At 41.4% G+C, this 26,036-nt stretch overlaps 1 protein-coding gene across 1 annotated transcript in view; it reads right to left on the reverse strand.

Annotated features, from left to right (window-relative positions):
- Window positions 1-26,036, reverse strand: part of LAMA3 (laminin subunit alpha 3) — a 249,900-nt gene that overhangs the window by 93,351 nt on the left and 130,513 nt on the right. Inside the window, 10 exon segments of the mRNA XM_038543644.1 lie at window positions 8,246-8,450; window positions 9,431-9,642; window positions 11,031-11,146; window positions 12,687-12,826; window positions 12,917-12,971; window positions 12,973-13,044; window positions 14,669-14,813; window positions 15,724-15,821; window positions 17,457-17,565; window positions 21,150-21,310. Of these exon segments, the coding sequence (XP_038399572.1) occupies window positions 8,246-8,450; window positions 9,431-9,642; window positions 11,031-11,146; window positions 12,687-12,826; window positions 12,917-12,971; window positions 12,973-13,044; window positions 14,669-14,813; window positions 15,724-15,821; window positions 17,457-17,565; window positions 21,150-21,310 (1,313 nt within the window).

Consider the following 26,036-nt stretch of genomic DNA (forward strand, 5'->3'; position numbering starts at 1 on the left):
GCCATGTTGCACAAACAACTAGAAAATCAGATGTTAGAGTGAACTCTACCCTTTGCTCATTATAATGGGTCTCTTAATATCACACTCATATCAATTCTGGTTGCAATCCAGAATCCAAAGTCTACCTTCTTCATTCATTGATTCCTTCAATAACTATTGAGTGCTTCCTATACACATATCCTTGTGTTAGGGGATGCAGGAGGGAAAGGACAAAGTAGAGTAAGTCGATCTTGACCTTGGCACATTTTCCACTAAGAACATAGGACATAGAGATGCAGAAAGTGAGGTAATCGCGGGAGAAATAGGATGGCTGACTATCAAACTAGCTTGAGGCACTGAGATCATGAGGAAGTCCCTGTGGCCTCACAGAAGGCTTCATGCCTTCTTTGAGTTTGTTCTTTTCACACATAATCCTTGAAGGATTTGGGGGTAACAGAGGAGGGGGAAGGAGAATTGATACCTGGAGAACTGAACATATGCAAAGCATTTAGAGAAAGTAAAAAAACCAAGCCAGAGGAGAAAGCTGAAGAAAAGCTTAAGTTTGGGTAGGTGGGTGCCATATTACCATGAAAGCTGTCCTTTATCCCATCAGGGAGTTGAGACAGGTTCTTGTGCAGAGTGATATGATGGAAGTGGCACCTGGTGGACCCACGTGCCCTCAGGCAGACTGCACACAATCTGGCCCTCACCATTCCACACTGCCATTAGGGCTTAGCACAGGACCTCTTGTTAGGAGGCATGTGTGCCTTCTGCATGAGGCACAGGACCCAAACTGGAGTAGGTGCTAGATATGGTCTGAGCCATAAAATAAATTGGTATCTGACAAAATAGAATTTAAGGCAAAAAAAAAAAAATCACAGTAACCGAGAAAAATGTTTCATCCTAGTTTTAAGAAAATACCAAGAAGATAAGATCATAAACCTATAGGCACCAAATTCTGTAGCCTAGATTAATAGTTCTATATATTAGTGACAAAATTATGGGGAAAATAGATTTTTAAATCCCAGGATAATTGTATACTTGGCATATTCCTTTTCAATTAAGGGGCCAATATTAAAAAAAAAAAGGGAATGAATGAGCGCATGCATAAACCTAGAAAAGGAAGGTCAATTAGGAGACCACTGATATCATTCAAACATGGGGGTGTGGTAAAAGAACTCAACCAAGGTGGCAGCAGAAAGCAGAGAGCCATGGAAAGAAAGGGGAAGGAGATAATATACCTTTTCAAAAGTTGACACCTGATTGACTGTAGGTAAAAGGGGTTGATTTTAAGATGATACTAGGATTTCAGGCCTTAGGGACTGGAAAGAGACAGTCACTGGTAAGTAGAATTTTTTTAAAAATTCAAAAGAGAGAAATGGTTTGAAAGGCAAGGCAATGGCATGGGTTTCAGCTATGGAATCAGAGTTGAAAGAATTTTGGAGTTGTAAGGACCCTTAAAGATCATCTAATCTAATGCTTCATAATACATGTGAGGAGACAGGTGCTCAAAGAGTTTAGAGGACTTGTCCAAGGTCCCCTAAATAAAGTCAATAAAAGAAGCCAGGTTACAATTATTTTCAATGAAGGTGGGGATAAGTTAGCCATCAAGGGTCAGGACCAGAGCTCTGGATCTGAAATCATCCAGGAGTGGGGGTGGTTAAAGCACGAGAATGGGTGGGGCTTCAGGGGGACAAAGGTATAGAGGGAAGAAGGCAGACATCCAAGTACTTGGCAAATAATAATAATAATAATAATAATAATAATAATAACTAATTCTTACTGGATGCTAGTGAAGGTCAGGTACTGCTCTAAGGTCTTCTATACGGCATAATCTTCTAAAGAACTTTATGAGGTAGGTACCTCTAGCATCTCTATTTTGTGGATGAAGAAATGAGAAATACAGAGAAGAACTGTACTCAGATCACCCAGATAGTGAGTGGAGGTAACAGATGCAACGTTGTGCAAACTAACACCACACCTCCTCTCACTCGGCAGTAGACTGAAGCAGTGACGTAGCCAAAGAATGATCATTCAGAGAGATATGGAGAAAGACACTGGTGTTACGGAAGATGAAAGAAGACAGAAAATGTAGGTAAGAACTCTGGGCTCCATCCCTATGGCAAGAGCCCCATCTGCCTTGCTTGCCACCGTGTCCCCCTTACTGCCTGGAATTTACTATTCATATTAATCGATGAAGTGCATCAAAGGAATTGTTTCTTCAAGTCAGTAGGGTTGATGGAACTATACCTAGCTGGAAGCACTTCTGTTCCAAAAATGTCAAGTCTATGACCTTTGTGGATATTTTATTTCTCTAACACAAACATTTAGTAAATCTGTGAGGATGTGCAGAGACAGAAGTCCCCCCAAAAGGCACTTCATTGGTATTGTCCTTCTGAAAAGGCACATTTGTACAAGTGGCTTGACTGAAAATTCAGGTGGATTACCATCTCCTTTAGCTGATCTCAATATAGCCTGAAAGTGGTCGCCATCATGCTAGTTTATTAAAGCAATGATTTCCAGCTTCTTATCTGTCAATGATTGACAGAATCTTCTGAGGATATTCTAGTCCTTTTGTTTATTCATAGAATTTGATGACATAATCTTCCATTATTAAAAGCAAGGTAAAGGTATTTTTTCATCAGTCTTATATCAGATTGAATTAGTCTTGCTGTTAAAAACAAAATCTTGATCAATACAAGCATCTTTAGGACCTCAGTCTAGCATTGGACAAAATAATGGATTTCTTGGCATCTATACAATATAGCTTTGCAGTATTTTGTGTGTTACAATCAGAGATTAAAGAGGAAATAGAATAGGACTTCAGGAAGGCAGGTAAAAATAATTTTACCAAACAATTAATGGATTAGGAAGCTGACACCCAGGAAAGCAGAGTAACTTGCCCAGTCTTCTAGCTAATTTATGACAAAGGTGAGTTGAGGGCGCAGATTTATGGCCCCAACCTAATTTATTCCCAACTGCTTCAAAAATTACAGCAATTTTAATTAAGTAGAGATTGAATACTGTGGATTGCTACAATTATTTTGTAACTTATTTTAAAGTAGATTAATATTCAAAACAGTTTTGTTTTCTTATAGTATGATAAACTTGAACCCCTATAAAGAGTGAGATAAAATTCGAAAATTCCAATTTTTCAGCTTTGAGATCTGTGACAATTTGTACAAACAACTGCAAGAAAGTCTGTTGTATCATGGAGAAAAGAATGTGTTTCTCTTTTTGTTGCAAGTTTCAGGTCTCTTTGACCAATTCTTTCACATGAACTCGTTAGGTTCCTCTAAACACAATCTTCATTTTCGTTAGGAAGTTTCATTTGAGGGTCGGGGAGGAGCATTCTTTCTTCTAATATTTTCTAAAGAAATAACTCTTTGAGTAATCAAAAGCCTTTTCAACATCAACAGTGGAATTACCACGAGCGACTTGTGTAATTTATAGTCGTAATAAACTGAAAGTCTTTCTTACATTATCTGTTAAAGGACCCTTTCAAGACAAATCTACTTTGATCATGGAGAGATGTCATCCCATCAGGTTATTACTGTCTCTTTGTAATGTGAAGATAAACAATTTCGCCTATTGGTTTGGGTGCGATACAGGCCAGTGAGAATCCATTCCTATTGATGTCTTCTTGGGTTTGGGTAAAACTATATAGCATGCTTTGGTCCTGAGTTATGACTTTTCTAATCTACTGAATTGTCATTGGCTAGTGAAAAATTTTAAACACCTCTTACAATTTCGACCTAAAATCCTACAGTAAATCTATTTATTTGTCACAGATGGTGCCTCAATGCATTTTTACAATTTTTAATGCATTCTTAAATTCCTTTTTCTGTGGCAGTGACATTCAGAAACTATGTGTGAGGTTCTGTTTACAGCAATTTATTCTGTTGACTGGTTACTCCTTTTTAAAATTCTCCATTATTTTGCAGACGGAAAATTCCTGTCTCCTGCCTGAAAACTGCTTCTCCATCTCCTTGGTTCCTTTGCCTCTTACAATTCAACAAAGGTACTCCTGCAGAACCCACACCTGCTGGGAGTACCTTGCAGGTGTGTGTCCACGCTTACTCCTTGGGGTCCTCATTACGCTAACCTATTCCCAAACTTCCATCCCAGCCCCAAACTCTTCACTGGTATGTTCTGCTTTCAATAGAAAAACTGAAGTAGTCATTATGGAAAAACAGAACTCTGTTGGTCTGCCTTGTACTTATTTTTGTGGCTTTGTTTTTATTTTAGTTATATAGGGGAATACTATAATGTTTTCAGTATTTAGGGCTTTAAGTTTCTTCAGATGTGCCTGAGGCCACTACAGAACCCTGGGCTCCATCCTCTGCCAGGACTCCTACTCCCTAGTAACTGTTCCATTCATGATTATCTTCCTCTTCTGCCCTTCATGGAGTTTTTCATTCTCAGGTTATACATTTCTTATTCTGCTATTCAAATGGAACCTGTTCTTTTGATCTTTTTTTTTTTTAAGATTTTATAGATTTATTTGAGAGAGAGCACTCTTGCACATAAGTGGGAGGAGGAGCAGAAGGAGAGGGAGGAGCAGACTTCTGCCTGAGCTGGAGGCAGGGCTCAATCCCAGGACCCTGAGATCATGACCTGAGTCAAAGGCAGATGCTTAACTGGTTGAGCCACCCAGGTGCCCCTCTTTCAGCCTTTTTATATACAGATTCCTCCTATGATAGCTCTTGAATAAGCAGAGGATTTTAATGGTAAGACCTCCCCTTCTATACATCCTGCTTCTTCATCAGAGTATTCTTTACACTGAAGGATTCACAAAAACCAATTCCATATAAAGACACTGAATTATTTCCTTTTATTTGTTCTTCAAATATATTAAAACCAAAATGATATTACTAATTTAATCTGTTTGCCTTTTTTATAACACCCTGGATTTCCTTTCCTGAAGCCAGTTCGAAATCTATGGTTTCCTTTGGTCTGGTAGATGTAGTAGGGGAGCTCTCAGGTTTGTGTGTGTCTTACATTTTTTTAATTTATTATTTTATATATGTTATATGTATGTATACTATTGCACTATATTGTTGTATATATGTATACTAATATATAATATATTATATATTATATATAATATATATATTTGGGGAGATAGAAAAAGGATCTTAACAGGCTTCATGCCCAACGTGGGGCTTGGTCTCACATCCCTGGGACCATGACCTGAGCCAAAATTAAGAGTCAGACATTTGAGATGCCTGGGTAGCTCAGTGGTTGAGTATCTGCCTTTGGCTCAGGTCATGATCCCAGGGTCCTAGGATCAAGTCCCGCATTGGGCTCCCTGCAGGGAACCTGCTTCTCCTTCTGCCTGTGTCTCTGCCTCTCTATGTGTGTCTCTCATGAATAAATAAATAAAATCTTTTTTTAAAAAAAGTCAGACACTTAACTGATTGAGCCACCCAGGCGCCCCATGTTTGAGTGTGTTTTAAGCAAAGATACTGCTGACATGTTTCAACAGCAACACACCAGCTTGATGATTGTCTTTCAATTGTTGTTCTAATTCTCCTGTGACTACTTTTCATACCAGAAATGGCAAACCTTGTTGGTGTTGCTCTCTTGGCTTCCTAGAGAGAAATATCCCTGTAGGTGTCTCCATTGAGGGCCACACATTTTATTTACAAATACCCTGAAGTTCTTGTGTCAAATGTTTATGACTGGCTATGAGTTTGCTGTCTATAAAAGGGTTTTGTTTTTCAAGAAAGGGAGATTGACACCTATGGGAACATGAAAAGGGAGAGGTCAGCGGTAAGGAAATGACAGAAAAATAGTAGTGCAACATTTGCTACTTGAGGGAAGAAGGCCCTGCTAGATAGAGGTAGATGAGAACAATAGAAAAGCAAAGTGGGGGCTGTTGGACTCCAGAGGGAAAGTGATACCCATCGATGAAAGACCAGAAGACAAAAAGACAGCTCTGTGACATGAAGAGGTCAGGAGAGGAGATGCTGAGAAGCATACCAAACAGCTCTGCTGAAATGAGGCCACATGGCCATGTGAGAAACCAAATCTACGAGATTCTGGCATTTGTCCAGCTACTGCTTTGGACCAAGGGTTCAAAGAGAGGGTATGGAAGCAATTTTCCCTGGAGAGGCAAAACTGGGTCAGGAATGAAGTCACAGGATCACACACATCTGTCCTTTCTCTCTCCTTTCTAGAAAGTTGATTGTGTCATGATCAGCACAGGCAGATCCTTTTTAGCTTCCCACTTCTCCTTTGTAGCCACAAGCTTGCAAGTATCTCCTGGGATGGTACATCTTCTGTTCTTAAGCATTCCTGCAGGTCCTGGTAGAAGTCCATGCTTCCATCCTAAGTGCCATTGTCTTCTTACATCACTAACTAACTGAAAATAAGTTAGGCATTTTCATGGGTTCCTGAATGCATTCGAAACCTAATGAAATGTAGCATCTTCAGTAATGAACTAAGTGCTTGACTTGCTTCCAAAGAACAGCTTAAGCACTGGAGGGAACAGAACCTATTATTTGTTAACTAATGGTGATGAAACAACTCGGGATATCACCTCAAAATTCTTTGTGCAAATCACATTCAGCGTAGGCTCACAGTTTGAGAAGCATGAGCAATTGAGCTGACTCAGGGAGGACTCACACCTGTGGTTTTAAAGACTTGAATGTTTCATGACTCAAGTTGTCACTCAGCTCCTTTTCCTGTAGCACAAAGGGACAGTTAGGCCCCCGGGCAACAATTAAAGTTGTAGTCAAGGGTCCTTCCTTAGGAAAAGCAAACGTTGCTGCTATAGAGAGTTGAATTTTGTCCCCAAAAAGATGTGTTCAAGTTCTAGTCTCCAGTAGCTGAGGTGACCCTTATTCGAAAACAGGATGTTTGCAGATATAATCAAGTTAAGATGCTTGCAGAGCCAGGTGAGCCCTAATCCAATATGACTGGTGTCCTTATAAGAAGACACACATACCGAGGAGAAGGCCACATGGAGACAGAGACACACAAAGAGGATCCATGTGATGGCGGAGCAGAGATTGTGTAGAGACACATCTACAAGCCAAGCAACTCCAAGGATTGCTGGCTGCACCAGAAAGTAAGAGGAAAACATGGAACAGATTATCTCCCAGAGACTTTAGAAAGGGCATGGCACTGTCAACACCTCGATTTTGGGCTTTTAGTCCTTGGGACTGTGAGAACATAAAGTTCAATTATTTTAAGTCACCCCATTTGTCGTAATTTGTTATAGTAGTCACAGGAAATGAATGCAGCCGTCCCTGGGCTGGAGTCATGGATGCCTGCCACCAGCAGCAACAGCAACAGCCTCCCCACCCCTTGGCTGCCACACCCAGAGCACCCACACAGACCCCAAAACTCCACTCCCCTCAGGCGGAGGGAGTGTAGGGTAGATGTGAACCTTACACTTGCTCCTGCAGACTGCCAACCTCTGGCTCAGTTTTCCTGCCATATAACCCCCTCTCTGACTCTTTACAGCCTCTTCCCCTAGAAGACTGTACCTATTCTTTGTCCCTTGTAGCCATTCCCCAGTTCTGCTGAGAGATCAGGCTCATCAGCTGCAATTATGTGACATTGGACTCTAGTTCCCAAGGCAGAGCTCAAGCCGCTGAGCCGAACCTCTTAGCAACGCAACATCTGTGGGAGCCGACGTTTGCCACTGTCCCTTACTTATTGTACCCTGGACCTCTCAGCCCCAGTGGCAGCCCCCCACTCAGGTCAGGCTGTCCAGTGTATAGCTTCCTACCTTGCTTGCCCACTCCCAACTGGGGCCCACTGTGGAGGCCCCAGCACCCCTTTGAGCTTGCCTGACTGAGGTTGGCAGGCCTGAGGCCTTAGACTTTGTCATGCACTGCCCTCAACAAAAACGCCAGCTTACTCTAGAATGAAGACTGGGAGCCCAAACCTAAATACAAATGGATAGGTATGCATCACAAGGTGACACAGTAGAAGAAATGATAACTTAATTACACATACATATGGGACACTCCGAGAGCAATGCTGGAATGGATGGGCAAAGCTGTTTATGGACTCTGGAACCTGGCCACCCACCCAGCCATCCGCCTGGCCAGGCTCTGGCAGGCCGCCCTGAGCCTGAGGGGCCCAGTGATCCACAAACCACAGCCCATCCAGGGTGGGGAGCTCCACCCTGAGGTGAGCACAGAGCAGTCCTTGGACCTGTGAGACATGGGAAGGAATGGTAACTGGCATGTGCAGATGACATCTTCCCTTCCCATAATAGGACCTAATGGGTTCACCAACCCGGGCTCACCTGCACTGCCCGTGGTCCCTGTCGCACTCCCGGGTGGCAGCCCCAACGGTGCCCCTCCTGGAACAGTTGCAGCCTTCGCAGCCAGCCAGGGGATGGAAACTGAAGGAATGCGTGTCACACACCTCACACTGTGGCCTGACCGTGTGGGGAGGGCAGAGGCACTTCCCTGTCATCTCATCACAGAGGCGTGGGCCACAATTGCACGCTGGCCAAGGAATAAAGAGACATGGTGTAAGGGTGAGACACCACCCAGCCTCCAGCTGGGTGCCAACATTTCCAGAAGCTTCCAAGGGGTCCGGGAGAAAAGTCTTGCTTTGTCTTCATGATAGCATTATTGAGTGGGGCAGCTCTGAAAGGCAGCTTTCTTGGAGCCCAGATCAACTCTATCAAATGCTCATGACAGACGTGGCGTGTGAACACTGGCTGAGCACAGCGGCACCCACTGGCACCAAGGCAGGAACTCAAAGGAACCCACCCAGTTATAGTTATGTGCCATTCTCATGAGACGTCTCTCATCTGTCAGAGGATCCTCTCACAGGCTCCCTGAAGTGGCCCCACATCACCGTAGTGCAACTGAGCTCCAGGTGAGGTCATAAGGCAGCAGCAGGACCCTCGTTAGGCAAAGGCTGGTCTCCAAGTGAAGGCTCCGTTTGTACCACGCTCACACCCCTCACTACTACCACATGGCCCGTGCTGACCTTATGTCTCAGGCCACAGGATGGTTCTTAGATAAAAGTACCCAGGCTTCCTATTCTGAAAGTACTATCCTCCTGTGACCCCGGCTCTCCTCCTATTTCAACTGAGTTTTGATTAGGTTGCAAACATTGAAGGAGCTTCCACTAGGAAGAGGGATTGAGTTGTCCAGTATTTTGATGCCTAAGGCTCTTTAAACTCACCTGCCTTGCCAAGCACATGGGTCACATACCTTGGGAAACACAAATGTTTATCTCCTAGAACCTATCTTCTCAGAATGTGGTCCATGGACCCCTGGCCTGGGCACCATCCGAGTGGTTAAAAGAAGTGCAGACTCTCAGGCCCCAGCCCAGGCCTTCTGCCTCAGAACCTGCATTTTCACAAGATCCCCAGGTAGTCTCCAGCACAGTGAAATTCAAGAAGGCCTGCCCTAGATGAGCGTCCCCTACCTGGGACCAGAGACAACCTTGGGTGACCCGAACGTGCACTTACGTTTGCAGTGTGGGAATCCATAGTAGCCCATTCGACAGCGGGTACACTGCCGCCCAATGACGCTGGGCCGGCACGGGCACTGCCCGCCCTCTGGGCTGCAGGGACGGCCAATGGCCCCGGTGGGGTGGCACTCACAAGGCAGCGCGCCCTTGTGGTAAAGGGCCACTAGGGACCTGGCAGCGTTCTTACAGAATCCAGAGGCGGTCTGGGGGCTGTGAAGACAAAAACAAGGTATTATTCCAGTCCCAACCTTCCCTTTCCCACTTTCTCTGCCAAGTGGTGTTTTGGGGGAGGGAGTCTGGCTGTGGAATCTGGGAAGAAGTGAGAGAATGCCCCACCCTGGGATCCACAGCCAGCGACAGCCACCCTTCCACCCATCCACCTCCAGAACACATCACAGGACTGGTGGGTGGGGACTTTTGGTGGCTGCAATAAAAAGGGGGAAATTTTCACCTGTGGGATGAATTCTCTGGTATGTGAATTATACCTTAATAAAGCGGTTATCAAAAAAATTATAGGGCAGCCTGGGTGGCTCAGTGGTTTAGTGCCACTTTCAGCCCAGGGTGTGATCCTGGAGACCCAGGATCGAGTCCCACATCAGGCTCCCTGCATGGAGCCTGCTTCTCCCTCTGCCTGTGTCTCTGCCTGTCTCTCTCTCTCTCTGTGTGTGTGTGTGTGTGTGTCTCATGAATAAATACAATCTAGAAAAAAAATTATACCTAGATGTGTATGCACCAGTACCAATAACAATGGGAGCAGGAAGGCAGCCAAGTACCTACCTTCATTGAATGTTGTGTGTTAGAAGTTTTGCCTACATCTCACTTAACCTTACAACCACCTAACCAGTTAGGCCTAAGCCTCATTTCATACATAAGGAAACTGAAGCTTCTAGAAGTTTAGTGATATAGCCAAGGCCACAGAGCTACAGAGTGGCCAAGCAGGCATTCAAACCCATGGCTGTCAGACTTCAGAGCCTTTACTCTTCATATTTTCTATAAAGGAGACTTCTGCCCATCAGGCCCTTGGAGCTGCTGGGCTCTTCAGGGAACCTGCAGCAGGTACAGGGTGGGTTTGCAGAAGAGAAGAGCAGAAGCCCACATGTAGGGCTGTCCTAGGCTCTTGGCATTCAGAGATCCTGAGAGAGTTAGACAGAGAGGTCCAGGGAGAGTGGACTGAGAGGTCTGCTGCTCCGAGACACTCCCCACTCAACCAGATGGTAAAGGAGAGAGAGAATCCAGGGCTGATGCACTTCCCAGTGGAGGACACCCCATGTGTTATCTTTTAGGAATCTGAGTTGGACAACAGGAAGCAGCCACGAGGCCAAGAAACTCCAAAGGAGCCCATGAATCCCAGCTCAGTGGGTGAACATGAGGCAGGTTGGAAGTTGAAGACCGTAATCTTGCCCAAATGTGTAGCACAAGGTCTGGTGCAGGATGGTGTATGCAGAGGAAAAGCATCTCCCTCCCCGGCCCCAGGACTACCTGCCACTCCCTTGGGCACAGGGAGGAAAAAGACAGACCCAAGGGCCAGCCCCACCCTGCGCCTTGCTCTGAGGGGGGATGTTGGAGAGCCTTAGGAATCTCTGCAAAGTGATACTTACTCGATATAAAAACTGTTTCCTCCGCAATTGGTGACAAACTCAAATGACTTGTCCACTGATTTTTTGTGAAGTATTTGGTAGTCATAATCCTCCGCAGGCACCACTAAAACACGGACCTAAAGGAAACCTGTCAGCATGACTTTGGATTTCCAACAGCAGGGCATACTGACGGCTATTCATTACACTTTCTCTTCACTAAGATCCATGCTCTTGATTGTTAAGCCCAAGACCACTTGAAACAGGATTTATGAAAAAGGAATCACAAGAACTACCCTAAGCCAGTATTACATGTTCAACCCACGTTCCTATGTAAGAAATGGTGTGTGCTGAGGCATGTCCCTTGGAGCACCTGCTCAGAGAAGCAGCCTCCTCAAGAGCTAGGTGGAAACAGGAGATCTAAGGGATCGGGGCCTGTGGAGAGGGCCTGCGCCCTGCGTAATCTATGCCTGGGATGACCCTGGACTGCCAAAGGTCGCATTTTATATTTTTAAAGGTGAACAAACTAAAACAGCAGGACCAATGGGGGAAACTCATACCATGGCTTGCCCTGAAGCTGCATCATGTCAGATACTCTTATGAATAACTGCAGCCCTAATCTTTAGAAGTACTGCTTGGCTCTCTGTGCCTGTTTAAATCAGACTATACCAGTAACAAATGCTATAGGAAATTTCAAATCTCTGTGAACTACTCACCAACTTATAGCTTACAGACAGTTTCCTGCTCTTGTGCTATTCAATCAGTAAGCATTTGTGAAACACCATGTACTAGGTGGTGTTCTAAGCACACGGGATACAAAATGCATAAAGTCAGGCCCCTGTTCCTAGGAAGATGGCCTCCTCAGAGAAAGCAGGAAGCATAAGGAAGAAATAAGCGGGTCACGCAGCAGGGCCTGAACAATGCTACCAAGCTCTCTGGAAGGCCTTACAGGCATTAAGTGACCATGATTCCATCAACCAAGGTAAAAACAGTGTAGGAGACACCTGGGGTTGTATAGGTAATAGGCTTAAGTCTGAGGGACTCATGAGGTCCCCAACTACATGGATATGCAGTAGATGGCCCCATACTGGGCCCAGAGCTCAGAAAATAACAGAGATGTGGTGTCATTTCCCCACAAGAGGGAACAGAATCAACAGGGACAGATGATACTGTCCAAAGAGAAATGACGGAACAAGGGGGCTCAGCGTCAAACCCCAGGGAACGATACCATATGTGGACAAAAGGAAAGAGAAATCACTGAAGGAGCACAGGAGGAAGTGGGAGCAAAATGAGAGAAAGCAGTTATAGGAAGCTCAAGAAAGAAAGTCTCCAGGACAAAGGAGGATTAAATGCTTCAGAAAGAGACCAGTCAGGTGAAGAGTGAGAGGGGCTAATGCAGAGCGAGACACTCACTCACCAGAGTTTCCTGCAGGGGACTGTTTTCTTCCTATTCACTTACTTATTGTTCTAATTTCCCTTGACTTTAATTATCACCTGCTTTTTTTTTTCTTTTTCTTTTTTTTCTTTTTTTTCTAACAAGTGGCTATAAAATTCAAACATTTTTCTATAAATATGACTTCAACTTCTCAGAGGAACTATTGTCACGAGCCAAACAGGCACACAGAATGGCTAACCAAGGCAAGCACATGAAGAGCAAGCTGAGGGAGAAGCAGACCATACCAATACTAAGGACTTTCCTTCTGGAACCTTCACAGTCACGGCTACCTCTGGCTCTGAGATGTCAAACTCAACTTGATCTTCAGCAATCACTTGGTCCCGGCAGCCAAGCACATGGGGGCAAAAAGAAGCACGGAAGACACCTGGGGGCAGAGTGGGAGAGGAGTTTCTGGTACGGTACCACAAGGACCAGCTGGGCCTGCAGCCATGGCACTGGTCCCCTGAAAGCTCACCTGGCCATAGCCGCCCTCCATCCACAAACACCTGGGTGGGAAATGTTGGGTGTGCTGGATTGATAAAAATGGATGACAATGACATATCGGCCTGGGTGTGGTACAAGTCCTCTGAGGGTCACTTGGTTCTATGTAGAAAAAAGAGGATAAAAAAAAACTCCTCAAGTTGCAGAGCTATAAGTATTTAGAGCTTAAAAACAAAAGCAACTTAGGTATTTACCCAAGTGAAATGAAAACCTATAGTCACACAAAATTTTCACTTGAATATTAGCGGCAGCACTATTTGTAATCAGAAATACTGGAAACAAACCAAATGACTTGCATCTCAGGATGGATGAACCAACACTGTGGTGCAACCATAAATGATGTTGGAGGGAGTGTAATTTGGTACCATCACTTTGGAAAATTGTCTGGTAGCATTTACCAAAGTCGATCATATCACTGAGAAATTGCACTCTTAGGTTCACACCCAACAGAAATGCATAATGTTTGCCCAAAAGCCGTGCAAGAATGTTCCCAGCATTCAAGTACTACTTATGATAACTGAGTAACAAAGAGCCAGAGTCCATTTTGGATGTTTGATCACTGACAGGTGTCAAGCCCCATCACTTGTCTTTAATCTTTTGTCCTACACCTGCACAAGCCAGTAAGAGAGCCCAAGAGCACATCCCTTGGCACAGGCAGGAAGTTACAGCCATACTAATTCTAGCCAATGGGAAGGAGCCCTCACCTTGCACTCCTCCACCTTCCCCTTGCCCCTGCCCAACCATAGTGAAAACCAAAGTCATGCCCCCACTTTTGCTCAAGATTGAGTGTGAGGCCTGCTCTCCTCAGAAGACCTCACTCTGTGAGAAATAAGTCTTCAAACCCTCAAAAAAAACACAAGAAAAACAGTCACAATAAAAAATCATCTTTCAGATGAAAATCGTGACTTGAAAAAGGTAAGTAATTTGATAAACATCATACTCTAAGAGCAAAATCAGGATTAGAACTCCATTGTCATGATTTCAGTTCATCTCCCCCTATGATTCTGGGTGAACTTTCCCATACAGGATCTTATTAAATTTTCTCTGTCAGACCCTGTTGATTTCCTAACTTGATGCAATGTGAACAGACATGAGCCATCTCTAGGATTAAAGGAATAAAATATCATCAGGACAAATGGTAAGTCCTGCAATTTAAAACAAATACAGTTCCTTACTACATTTCATCTTCATGCTATATATTATTAATCAATAAATGTTTATTGAAAATTTCCTACCTGCAAAGCATTTTGCTGGTATAGTTGGGGATGCAAAAAAAAAAAAAAATCTATCAGCTAGAGCAGCTTTCACAAGTGCTTACATTCCAATTTGGGAATACAACAATATTAAATAGCAGTAGCCAATAAAAATATGAGGTATCACAAAATGGGCCATGAAAAATTGCCAAATGACGGTATAGATAGAGATACAGAAAGGAAAGAACTTCAAGAAGGGGTGGTCATAGACAGGATTAGCCAGATTCATCATGTCTAGGATTCTCTACAGTTGAGAGTAGAAGTCCCCAAACTACAGGGGCATCCAAATCCCTTGGAGGGTTTATTAAAACACAGATTCCTGGGCCTCACCTCCAGAGTTTCTGATTCAGTAGTTCTAGGGTGGGTTTGCAAACATGCATTTCTAACAAGTTCCCAGGTCATGCAGATCTTCTGGTAAGGGCCACACTTTGTAAATCATGTTTTAGAAACAACACCCTCGAGGGGAGCCCTACCTGTGGCATCTTCAAGGTGACTCCAGTAACAATATCAGCAGAAGGTGAAGGATCCTGGGTCAGGAGAGGGGAAGACTCTCCACTCGGGACATCCAAAATTAATGCTGTTGGAGGAGTTTCAGGGACCAGGGAGACACAAGAGGCACTGAAAAAAGAAATATTTTAAAAACAACCAAAAATGGAAGGAACTGTCCACTGGTGAACATATTGACTGTGAGCTTAAGACCGTGTGACATCAAGAGGATCCAGTCTCGAGAGAACCACAGGACTGTGGAGAGCTTTTTTTTTTTTTGGAGGGATCTTTATACAAAAACACTCAGTGTAGTCAATTGGCCAAGTGTATTCCAGCAACCTGCTCAATACAACGAGCTAAAACAGAAAGAAAATCTTAATTTTGAAAAATATTAACTAGACAGAAACTTATAGAAACTTTCTTTCTGGAACTAAAATTCATGTTAAATGAGGCCAATGCAATGAAACATTACTATCCACCTCTAAATGTAGATGTTGACATAAAGTCATATAAAAACCAAAGAGGACAAATGCACATCATTTCTTTTTAAGCACAGCCAGATTTAACTGTCTTGGTAGTTTCTATAGTTCTAATCATATGCCTAAGATTTATGATGGTGTCTATAAATTATTTTTAATCTAGAACAAAACAACCCTGCCTAAACCCTGATAATCATTGGTTAGCTAATCCTCATAACATAGTGGTGAGGTGGGGCATTATTTTCAAGGTTTTTTAAATGAGGAGCCTCAGACACGGAGATTAAAGGATCTTTGCGAGGTCTCAGAACAGTACTTGGTAACTGCCCTTTAGGGCAAAGCTTAACTATTCCCCCAGTTGCTACTGTGTCAGCTTCCTGATATTATGGAATTCTGGAAAGACTGCTGGGGGAAATGATTTAGCTGATTTTTTATTTTAACCCATTATCAGCCTTTAGCACCTTGGCCTATGATCCCTTGTGAAGTTAAGCATAAAGTCGCAGGCTTACAAGCATTATAGCACCACTCAGAGCACAAACAAGGGAGAAAGGAAGGAAACCCATTACCTTTGATTAATATACCCCCCGTAACTGGCAATGCATTTGATTTGAGGTCTCAAATATTCAGTTGAGAATTCTTCAATGGGTATGATACAAATTTGATGCTGTTGAAAAAATACAATGCAAAAAGGTATATCATGTTTATCAGCAAAGCCAATGGTATGGTCAAACATGCTCTTAAAAAAGCTCTTAAGTAAAGACATTACAATTGTTATTTTAAATAGACAAAACTGCAGAATGGCATCATTATGTGCAACAAACTTTACTGTTGTACAGGATCATTGCCAGAATGTTCTTGGAATAGTCATCTAAATAAACAAAATCACAAAAGTCCAAAAACAACTCTTTGTCAGTGACTTTGGGTGCCTGTTTTTCTCTCCTACCCTGGGCTGATGCTGGCTCTTCAGACCCCTTGGCAAGGCAGCTAGGGAGCCTGCTGTTCAGAGCCTGTTGTCTGTAACTCCAGCTACAAATTATTTTTCTTAATAGAGGATGACTTGAATCTCAGGCACATTTGGACTTCATTGAAGAAACTAGCTCCAGAGCTAGTTTTTGAGTCCATAAGAAACTCAGTTATTAAGTTATCAATACATTCTATTTTAATCAAAACTGTATTATCAGTTGGATCACAAACCGATTCAGTAACAAGAATTTTTATTGAACACCTACTATATGCCAGGCACTGAGACCGAGGGATCCTATGAGACCAAGATGAATAATACCCCTGCCCTCATGGAACCTATATTCTAGTTAGACATCTGAATGATACTAGGGAACACTTATGCTTAAAAGATGAAGACTCAGCCCTGTTATAATTCCCAAAGATGAAGAGATTAAGATTCACTTGGATCATTATGTTTAAAAACAGAGTCACAATTTTAAAAAATAAAGTCTTCAGCTATTATATAATTTATGTAATAACTCTTAAAAACTCAATTCCAGATAATTCTTAAGAAAAGGCTCAAAGTTTTCAATACTGTCAAGCACGAATATTTAAAACACATTAGAACAAGCTGGCCTAGCATTTCCCTTAATATTAGCAATGACAAGAAAGTTGCTTCATACTTAGATAATCTTCTGTTCTCTGAGATATTTATTATAAATCTGGCCACCCCTTCCTAGCCCAGTCGCACTGCTTATGCTTATCATAATTCTCAATATTTGATTTGTGCTATTTAAAGGGAGGCATGAAGGGTATTTAATCTGCCAAACTTGGTATTTTAGCTCTTAATGGTATATATTTAATTAACTGAATAATATACTTATTGAGATAGAGTAACAAGAGTCGGGAAAAGAAATACCAGGTGGTTGCAACTTGAAAATTCTGAAAGAATTTGCCAAGATGCTAAAAGATATCATAACATAGTAAATGGGCAAGGAAATAGACAGTAACTAATCACATTTCTATACACCAGCATAACAATAAACCAGAAACTATAATGACAAAGGATATTTCATTCATAATAGTAACAATGAGTAAACATTAATGAAATAGAGTTTTGTGAAACCCTTGGCAAACTTGATGAGGAAAATTTACTGGGTGTTATAAAAAAGGCTCAAACAAATGAATAGGCAAGACAGAGTTCTACATAGGAAGAAAACACATCATTAAACTGGCAATTCTTCACAGGTTCATTTTATAGATGGAGTACAAACCCAGCCAAATTTTTCATAAGTTTTAAAATATAGAGCTATCGCCAAAATGCTTCTAAAATTCAAAGGGCAAAACAGAAGCATACCAGAAGGAATCGGCCCCTGTGCGCTTTGAGCCGAATGCCTGCATCTGCTAACAGCTCATAAACAGCAAGGCCACTCCTGCCATCAGTCACGACACTCCGGCAAAGGACACTGCAAGAGGAAAGAGTGTTCTTAGCCTGACTCCTCTGGTCTCCCTGACTTTGTGCCTCCGTGTGGATAGCTGATTGCTATTCTGTTTCTCCTCTTTATAACCAGGTCACTGACAATGAATTTTCTGGCACAAACAGTTTAAAAGGGATGCAGTCCACAATCAATACAATAAAGAACCTTCTGAACTGTGCATCTCAGGGCTAAAGGCCTTGTTCACATTTTCCACCAGCTTTATGTAATACTTGGCCTAGTCATTGGGAGAAAAAGCCCCAGAGTCAACAATGTCTGATCGATCTCCAAGACACAACCTTCTTGGAAATTTATTACTATTCTTGGTACCATCTGTGACTAAGGTTGCCTATTGGCCTCACAAAGATATCCCATACCACATCAGCCTTGGGACTGGCCTTACTCCAGGCATGAGAAACCACAGTGCTGTCAGAAGCTTAGCCTGCTCCACTCATCCTTCTTTCCTCATTGTACCAGCTGTGCTCCTTCCTTCCACTCCAACAGGTGAAATATGAAGTTCAGGAATATTTAAAAGGTCACCGTTTGGAACCAAAGAATTCACTCTAATGGAGAAACCCATTAAGGAAGTATTTTTGGAGAAATGTTTCTGACTTCATATTGTTTGGGTTTTTTTTTTTTTTTTCCTGACTTCATATTGTATGACAACTTTTCTGTCGGTCAATACAATTTGGAAACTAGTTTGGAGACAAACTAAAAGAAATGACCATCTCCGGGAAATGTTTGAAATAATTTATGCAATGACCTTTTGGTAAGGATTAAAATGAGATACTGTATAAAGAGCCACAGTTAGAAACTCAAAGAAGAGTTGTTTTCTTTTCCCTTTTGAACACGTGTGTGTGTGTGTGTATTTATGTAATTAAAATGCCTTCCTTTTGGTTCAAGCATAATCCTGGGAGTTAAATATATTAGGTGATTCATTTAGATTAAGTTTTGTCCATATCCTTTTAAAATTTCTAACTAAGGGATCCCTGGGTGGTGCAGCGGTTTAGAGCCTGCCTTTGGCCCAGGGCGCGATCCTGGAGACCTGGGATTGAATCCTACGTCGGGCTCCCAGTGCATGGAGCCTGCTTCTCCCTCTGCCTATGTCTCTGCCTCTCTCTCTCTGTGTGTGTGACTATCATAAATAAATTTAAAAAAAAAATCCTTAAAAAAATAAAAAATAAAATAAAATTTCTAACTAAGAACAGACTAATGATGATGATGATAATTATTGAATTGATTTAATTGTGAGTGAGCCTCTCTTACAGAAGGACCATCAGATTTATCACAACATTGTTTTGAAAAGTGGTATTTTAATTAGCACCACTACTTTTCTGTTGGGATAGTTTTTAAAATAACACCATTCTAACTCACTCAAAAAATGTTGGGAAAGCTTCAACCCTCAGTAGGAGAAGCCGCAATGTTGAAAGGGCTTGTCATTTGAAGTAGGCTTTTATGGGTCAAACATTTTCCAATTGCACCATATTTTTGGACTCCAGTACTGATAGCCTATTCAATTTCACTTGTCCACAGGACAGCCAAAGTAGAGAAGAAGGAAATATTTTAAACAAGTGAAATCACACCATGGGACATTCCTAGAAATGGTTAAATACAATAAAAGGAAGTCCTAATATAATACAATGCTGTCTTGGAATTCTAATGTCCCTGGTGAAGAACCTGGTGCTGGGATCCCTACGTAGCCCAGCAGTTTAGCGCCTGCCTTCAGCCGAGGGCATGATCCTGGAGTCCCCGGATCCTTGCATGGAGCCTGCTTCTCCCTCTACCTGTCTCTGCCTCTCTCTTTCTCTCTCTCTCCCTCTGTCTCTCAAGAATAAATAAATAAAATCTTTAAGAATAAATAAAATATTAAAAAAAAAAAAGAACTTGGTGCTGTCCTATCCAGAGCCAAAGCGACCTATGGAATACCACACAGCTGTCTGCCCTAAATGCCATTCAGACAGAGCTCATGAATCCAAGCTTGTGGCTTATGGAAGGAACTGTGGAAGGGTGCCCTTTCATTCTTTAGCTTTGAAACACTCCACTGCTTGCCATAGATGTTCTCAGCCTCTTCTGAGATGGTTCATTAGAAGTGTTTCCTTCTGAGTCCTTAGTCATCACCACCTTCTATCCTGTGGAGCAGGGATCAAGTGAAATAATCTGGAAGGTGGAAAGAGTCAGAGGGATGAACTAGAGGGTGGACATGGTCTGGAGAAGCCCTGCCCTAGCCCTGGGGGCAACAGTCTCCAGGACTCAGGTCGTTAGGTGTCCCATCCACCTGGGAGTGCACATTCCAGTGGTTGCTGATGTCATCCACAGATGAAACTAACATTTTCAGGTAATGAGAGAACATTCTGGGGAATTTTTTTGCTCCATCTGGTGCTCCTATTAAAAATCCCAATGCAGTTATATTCTTTGTTGTTTTTTTTTTTTTTTATCATCACCCCACAAAAAAGGGCTAATTAGATTTTTTTAAAGATTCCTAAAAGAAGCCTTCACAGTTTCCTTTTTAAGGTTGCTGAGAGGGCAGCCCGGGTGGTTCAGCGGTTTAGCGCTGCCTTCAGTCCAGGACCTGATCCTGGTAGACCCAGGATCGAGTCCCATGTCAGGCTCCCTGCATAGAGCCTGCTTCTCCCTCTGTCTGTGTCTCTGCCTCTGTGTGTGTGTGTGTGTCCCATGAATAAATAAATAAATAAAATCTTTTAAAAAAATAAAAAAATAAGGTTGCTGAGAGTATGATGTTAATTCAATAACCATTTCATTAAGTCTCATAAAAGTTTCCATTCTAAGTTTCTAAAAGTAAGTCTTTTCATAAGTTCTTTTACTTGCAAAACAGGAAAAATGTCCAACTATTCAGGTCATTTGGAGTTTGACAGAAAGCCAAAGGCAAGTAGTGGTAACAAAATGTTCAAGTTGGCCAAGAATTGAGTGGGTTCACTGCAGTTCTCCACCTGCTGTCTGAAGAGACTGACTTCTAGAGCCATTTATTATACAATTAATTCCATGTTGAAAACACCCCTTGCACTGATTCTTTAATTAAAGCATATACTGAACATTTGCATAGATCTTGAAATATTATGCAAAGAAAATAATTTTTAATAAATCTTTGTCAAAGTTCTAGGAACAGAGTCACTTAATCAGGGTAAATCTTTAAATCTTTGGTTAATTATTTTTCACCTGATGATCATCAAACATTAATTATTCCCAGTTTCGAAGAGCATGCTATGAAGGCAGTTGTGACAGAGACAAGAGTCTTTTCTCCTTTCCCATGCACCCATGTGTTCTCTACACAGCATTTGAGCCTGGAGTACTGAGTTCACTGCACCACACAGGGTGTGGTTGCTACATGAATCTGAGCCAAAGTGGTGAGTGGAACACACAGCTCTTCAAGAATATGCAATATTTTCAGGATGTCCACAGGAAGCCTCCTGCACTCACACCAGAGGTGACACCAGATAGCCCAGTCATCTGCTTATTTTCAAGATCAAAAGGAAACAACTTCCCAATCTAGATAAAAACCAAGGCTGACCTCCTGATTGATCAGGTCCAAAGGAATCCCCCAGGGCATGACTGATTACCTGTACTTGCAGCTGTAAATGTTCACTTGGCCTATCAGGACAGACCCAGGGCTCTCCATGTGCACATCAACCTCAGACAGCTGGTCTACTTCCGTGGAATACTCAACCATGATCACGTAGTTGCCAACCCGTGGGACCTGCAGCCGCAGATGCAGCTCCACCTGTCAGAGAGCCCGAGCAGATGGATGTGAAATGTACTGGATGTGTTTACATACGCAAGTAAAACCAGGGCTGAGAAGACACCTGGAAACGGTTTTATATGTCATCATAGTAAGAAACGTGGTCCTATAGGTAGGAATGCCAGATAAAATACAGGATGAGCCATTAAATTTGAAATTCAGATAAACACATAACTATTGTTTATCTGCAATTCAAATTTAATAGAGCATTGGTATTTTTATTTTCTAAATCTGGCAACCCTACTTATAGGGGCTTCTACTCCTTTCACCCATCTATTTGTTTTGTTTCTTAAGGCCAAAGACACTCTAAAACTTGAGGTAAAGAGGAATCTCCAATGGGTGATAAGAGGAATAGAAGTATGCCTTGAGGATCTTTTACTGCTTTTCAACTTAAAAAATGAACTTTAAATTATATGGATGCAGATAATGTGAAGTGAGACATGCATCCCACTCCTGCGGTAGTAACTAATAAGACTTTGGTTTTCATACTTCCAAATTGTCCATGTCTAAAAATGCACACATATATACTTTTTTAAAAGAAAAATTGCTCATAGTAGGCAATCACAGATGCTTTTGGAGCATCACAGCAGAGACAAGTAGCTCCAACAGAGTCATATGACTTGTAAAACCAAAAGTATTTACTACCTGGCCTTTTACCAAAAACAAAAACAACCAAAAAAAAAAAAAAATGCCCATACCCCCATTTGGAGTTTGGAGTCTGGAATCATGCTGCTTCCAGCTATGTGACTTTGAGCAAGTTACTTAAAGTCTATATGCCTCAGTATCCTCCTGTGTAAAAATGAAGATAACAAAAGTATACCCCTCTTAAAATTATTATGAGGATTAAATGAATATACGAAGAACTTTTAGAAGTGTGTTTGGCATGTCACAAACACTATATAAACACTGATGATTATAACTCTGATTATTTCCTTTTGCCATGACTTGCTATTTTTACTCAAAAATATTTTCTCTGTTTATAACAGTACATGCAGATAAACTTCATTTTCTTAATGGCTTCCTACCATTCCAAATAGTATGAGCAAAAAATAATTTATTCAACTAATCCCCAATTGATGAACACTTAGGTTGTCTCTAATTTTCCCTATAAAATATAATGCTATATGATGATAGATAGATGATAGATAGATAGATAGATAGATAGATAGAAGATAGATAGATATTCTTATGCTAGTATTCTGTAAGATTCATAGAAGTAGAATTGCTAGGTCAAAGTATAAGTGCATATTGAATGTCCATGCCAATACTAGAACTACATTCTGTAGCACCTTAACCCCCTCAGTCTGCAAGCTCAGGCCCAGCAAGCTTTACCACATTTAATTAAAATCCTCCTGCCCCTTGCTTTCAGGATATTCACATTTACTGTTCTCTCTGCACAGCACTGAACCACACAACTAATATTTTCCACAGTGATTTTTCTATCACTTATATAATAGAAAGACTTCCCGCAGGGAAAAAATGTGGATTATCCACACCACTTTTCCACTCTGTTACACAGTGAAATATGGGTCCAAATGGGGAGGTTATTATCAACAATAATATGCCCAGATGCCCTGGGCATCTCCAAACAAGGGTTCCTCTTTCTTAACCCACCAAAACATACACAGGGCAATGATGTATTCACTTTTCTCCCAGAAGTTATTATTGGCTGCCAGTTTTATCACAGTAGTGTAATATAAGTTTCTACTGTTCTTTCCACTCTGAGTCCTGTAGATTGATTTCTTTAGAAGACTTGTAGGAAGGCTTTTGAATACATCTGTTGGTAAAAGGTTTTGAGAAACTCAGATAAAAGACAAATGATGGCAAATGGAAACTTTACTATTTGTTGTTTGTTATCAATCATGTATCTTAGTAAAAGGGAATTTTAACAGAACCAGTGTAAAACTGGAAGGATCCTTCTGGTTTTATGGTATAGAATTGTCCTCACCTAGTTATAAGTGTTTCAAGATAAAGATGTAAAAAGTGGGCATGTCAAATCTAATGCTTACACAAAGCTAAGAGGGATGATTACCATATCTGATGTCAAAATGAATCTTTGAAATGATTTGGTCAATCTATACTTATTAAACACCTGCTCTATGCCAGTTCACATGATGGATATACAATGGGAAACAAGACAGACTTGATCTTTGCCCTCAGACAGACTTCTGGAAAAAAGGAAAGAAAAGAGAGAGGGATGGTATGTGGTGTATTTGAATTAAGACAAAGCTTACAATATATCTGAAAGTCTTGGGAAAGAGTAAAAATAAAATTTCTAGACAAAAAAGTTTGAGGTTGGTTTACAATGGGTAAATAAGCATTCTAAAATGTGTGTTTTGTAAAAGAAGAGATCAGAATTACTGGATAACTTTTGACTTTGTTGGAAAATACATACTTAAGAACATATGTTAAAATATTAAAGGTAGTCACTAAAATATCAGAAAACAATCTGTACCCATCAAACAAGCAGAAAAAAATTGTCTCAATCAAACAGAGGTAGGTGGTGCCTGGCTGGCTCAGTTGGTACATCATGCTACTCTTGACCTCAAGGTCATGGGTTCAAGTCCTATGTTGGGCCTAGAGCTTACTTTAAAACAAACAAACCAGAAGTAGATAAATTATTTTTAAGAAGGTAAATTAAAGGCTAGTAAACAGGTACAGCCACTCTGGAAAACAGTATGGAGGTTAAAAACTCAAAAAGTTAAAAATAGAGCTACCCTACAACCTGTCAATTGCACTCCTAGGTATTTTTCCAAAGGATATAAACATAGTGATTCATGCATATAAACACGCACCCCAATGTTTATAGCCACAATGTCCACAATAGCCAAAATATGGAAAGAGCCCAGATGTCCACCGACAGATAAATGAATAAAGAAGACGTAGTGTGTGTGTGTGTGTGTGTGTGTGTGTGTGTGTGTGTGTGTATAGAATAGAATATTACTCAGCCATCAAAAATAATGAAATCTTGCCATTTGCAATGATGTGGATGCACCTAGAGGGTACTGTGCTAACTGAAATAAGTCAGTCAGAGAAAAAAAAATACTTTATGATTTCAGTGATATGTGGAATTTAAGGAACAAAACAGATGAGTATAGGGGAAGGGAAGGAAAAATAAAATAAGATGAAAACAGAAAGAGAGGCAAAGTATAAGAGACTCTTAACTATAGGAAAGAAACTGACTAAAGGTTGGAGGTGAGGTGGGTGGGGGATGGGATAATTGGGTGATGGGCATTAGGGAGGGCACTTGTAGTAATGAACACTGGGTATTGTGTGAACATGATGAATCACTAAATTCTATCTCTGAAACTAATAATGTAGTATATGCTAATTAAATTGAATTTGAAAAAAGCTAGTAAACAAAATAAATAAAATGAGAAAAATAAGTTCAATATGTCTGAAATCACAATAAATATAAATGGATTAAAATCACATTGTAAAACAGAGATGATCAAACTGAAATATAAAAAAATATATAGATAGGAATTTGTTCACAAGAGACAGAGGCTTGCCTGGTGTACAACAGTGTGATATGACTTTAAAAGATGAACTGTCCATATTCCCTTTCTCAGAAAGAATAAAGAAGGGAAACTCAGGTGGCAGTAAGGGCCAAGGCTATGAATTAACAAAGAAATAGGACCAGAGCAGCCTTCATGGCATATGTGTGAGACGAAGAGCTATAAGTAAATAAAGGAGGCCATTTAATAGAAGAAGAAGTGAACAGGCAAACACAGAGAGAGAAAGGAAAGCTTCTGTGAGAGCCAGGTATCTCTTTCCCTCAAAGATTCCTAGGAGACATGAACATACTCAGTTCTTGCCCTTGGAATCCTGACAGACCTCTCTGTATCTTAGAAAAGGAAAAACTGTTCATATGAGCTAGGCTTAGTGGGTTGCTCTTTCAGCCCATGGTGCTGACTAGAACACATAATAGCAGTATGGCTAACAGTTACTAAGTGATCACTGTGTGCTGGGCATCACAACAAGAGCCCATGGATTTTTTTTTATTTAATATTTTTTCATGGATTATTTAATTTAATGTACTCATGATGTAGCTACTATTCTTATCTCCATTTGGTATACTAGTAAATTCAGACCTACAGAGATTTTAGAGCTAGTTACTGATGACCCAAGACATGCAGGTAGTTTCACTCCAGAACAATCTTGAGCATCCAACTACACATGGTTTCCAAAATGGAAGATGGAGGGTGCCTAGGTGGCTCAGTCAGTTAAGCATCTGCCTTCAAATCAGGTCATGATCCTGGAGTCCTGGAATGGAGCCCTGTGTCAGGCTCTCTGTTCAGGGAGGGGCCTGCTTCTCTCTCTCCTTGCCCCCTGCTCATGCTCCTTCTCACTATCTCTTTCTGTTTCAAATAGAGTCTTAAAAAAAATAGTGGAGGGGTTACTCTGCATTGCTCCAGGTGGCTAATGATAACAAAAGTTAGCCTACCTCTAGGAGAAAATTACTCCTCCATCAATTTAAGTATTCAACAGAGGTTAAATAAATGTTTTATAAGGATAATTTTAAAAGGACTCTTTCACAGAAAGAAAAATCAAATGATTTCTCAGACCTCTTCTAAAGCCATTAATCTTTGAATTTTAGCACAATGATCTATTATAGCACTGTCCAATAGAACTTTTCTGAAGTAGCAAAAATATCCTATAATCTGTGTTTTCCAATAAGGTGGCCACTAGACATATGTGGTTACTG

This window comes from Canis lupus, chromosome 7, assembly GCF_011100685.1.
Source record: "Canis lupus familiaris isolate Mischka breed German Shepherd chromosome 7, alternate assembly UU_Cfam_GSD_1.0, whole genome shotgun sequence".
Taxonomy (NCBI): domain Eukaryota; kingdom Metazoa; phylum Chordata; class Mammalia; order Carnivora; family Canidae; genus Canis; species Canis lupus.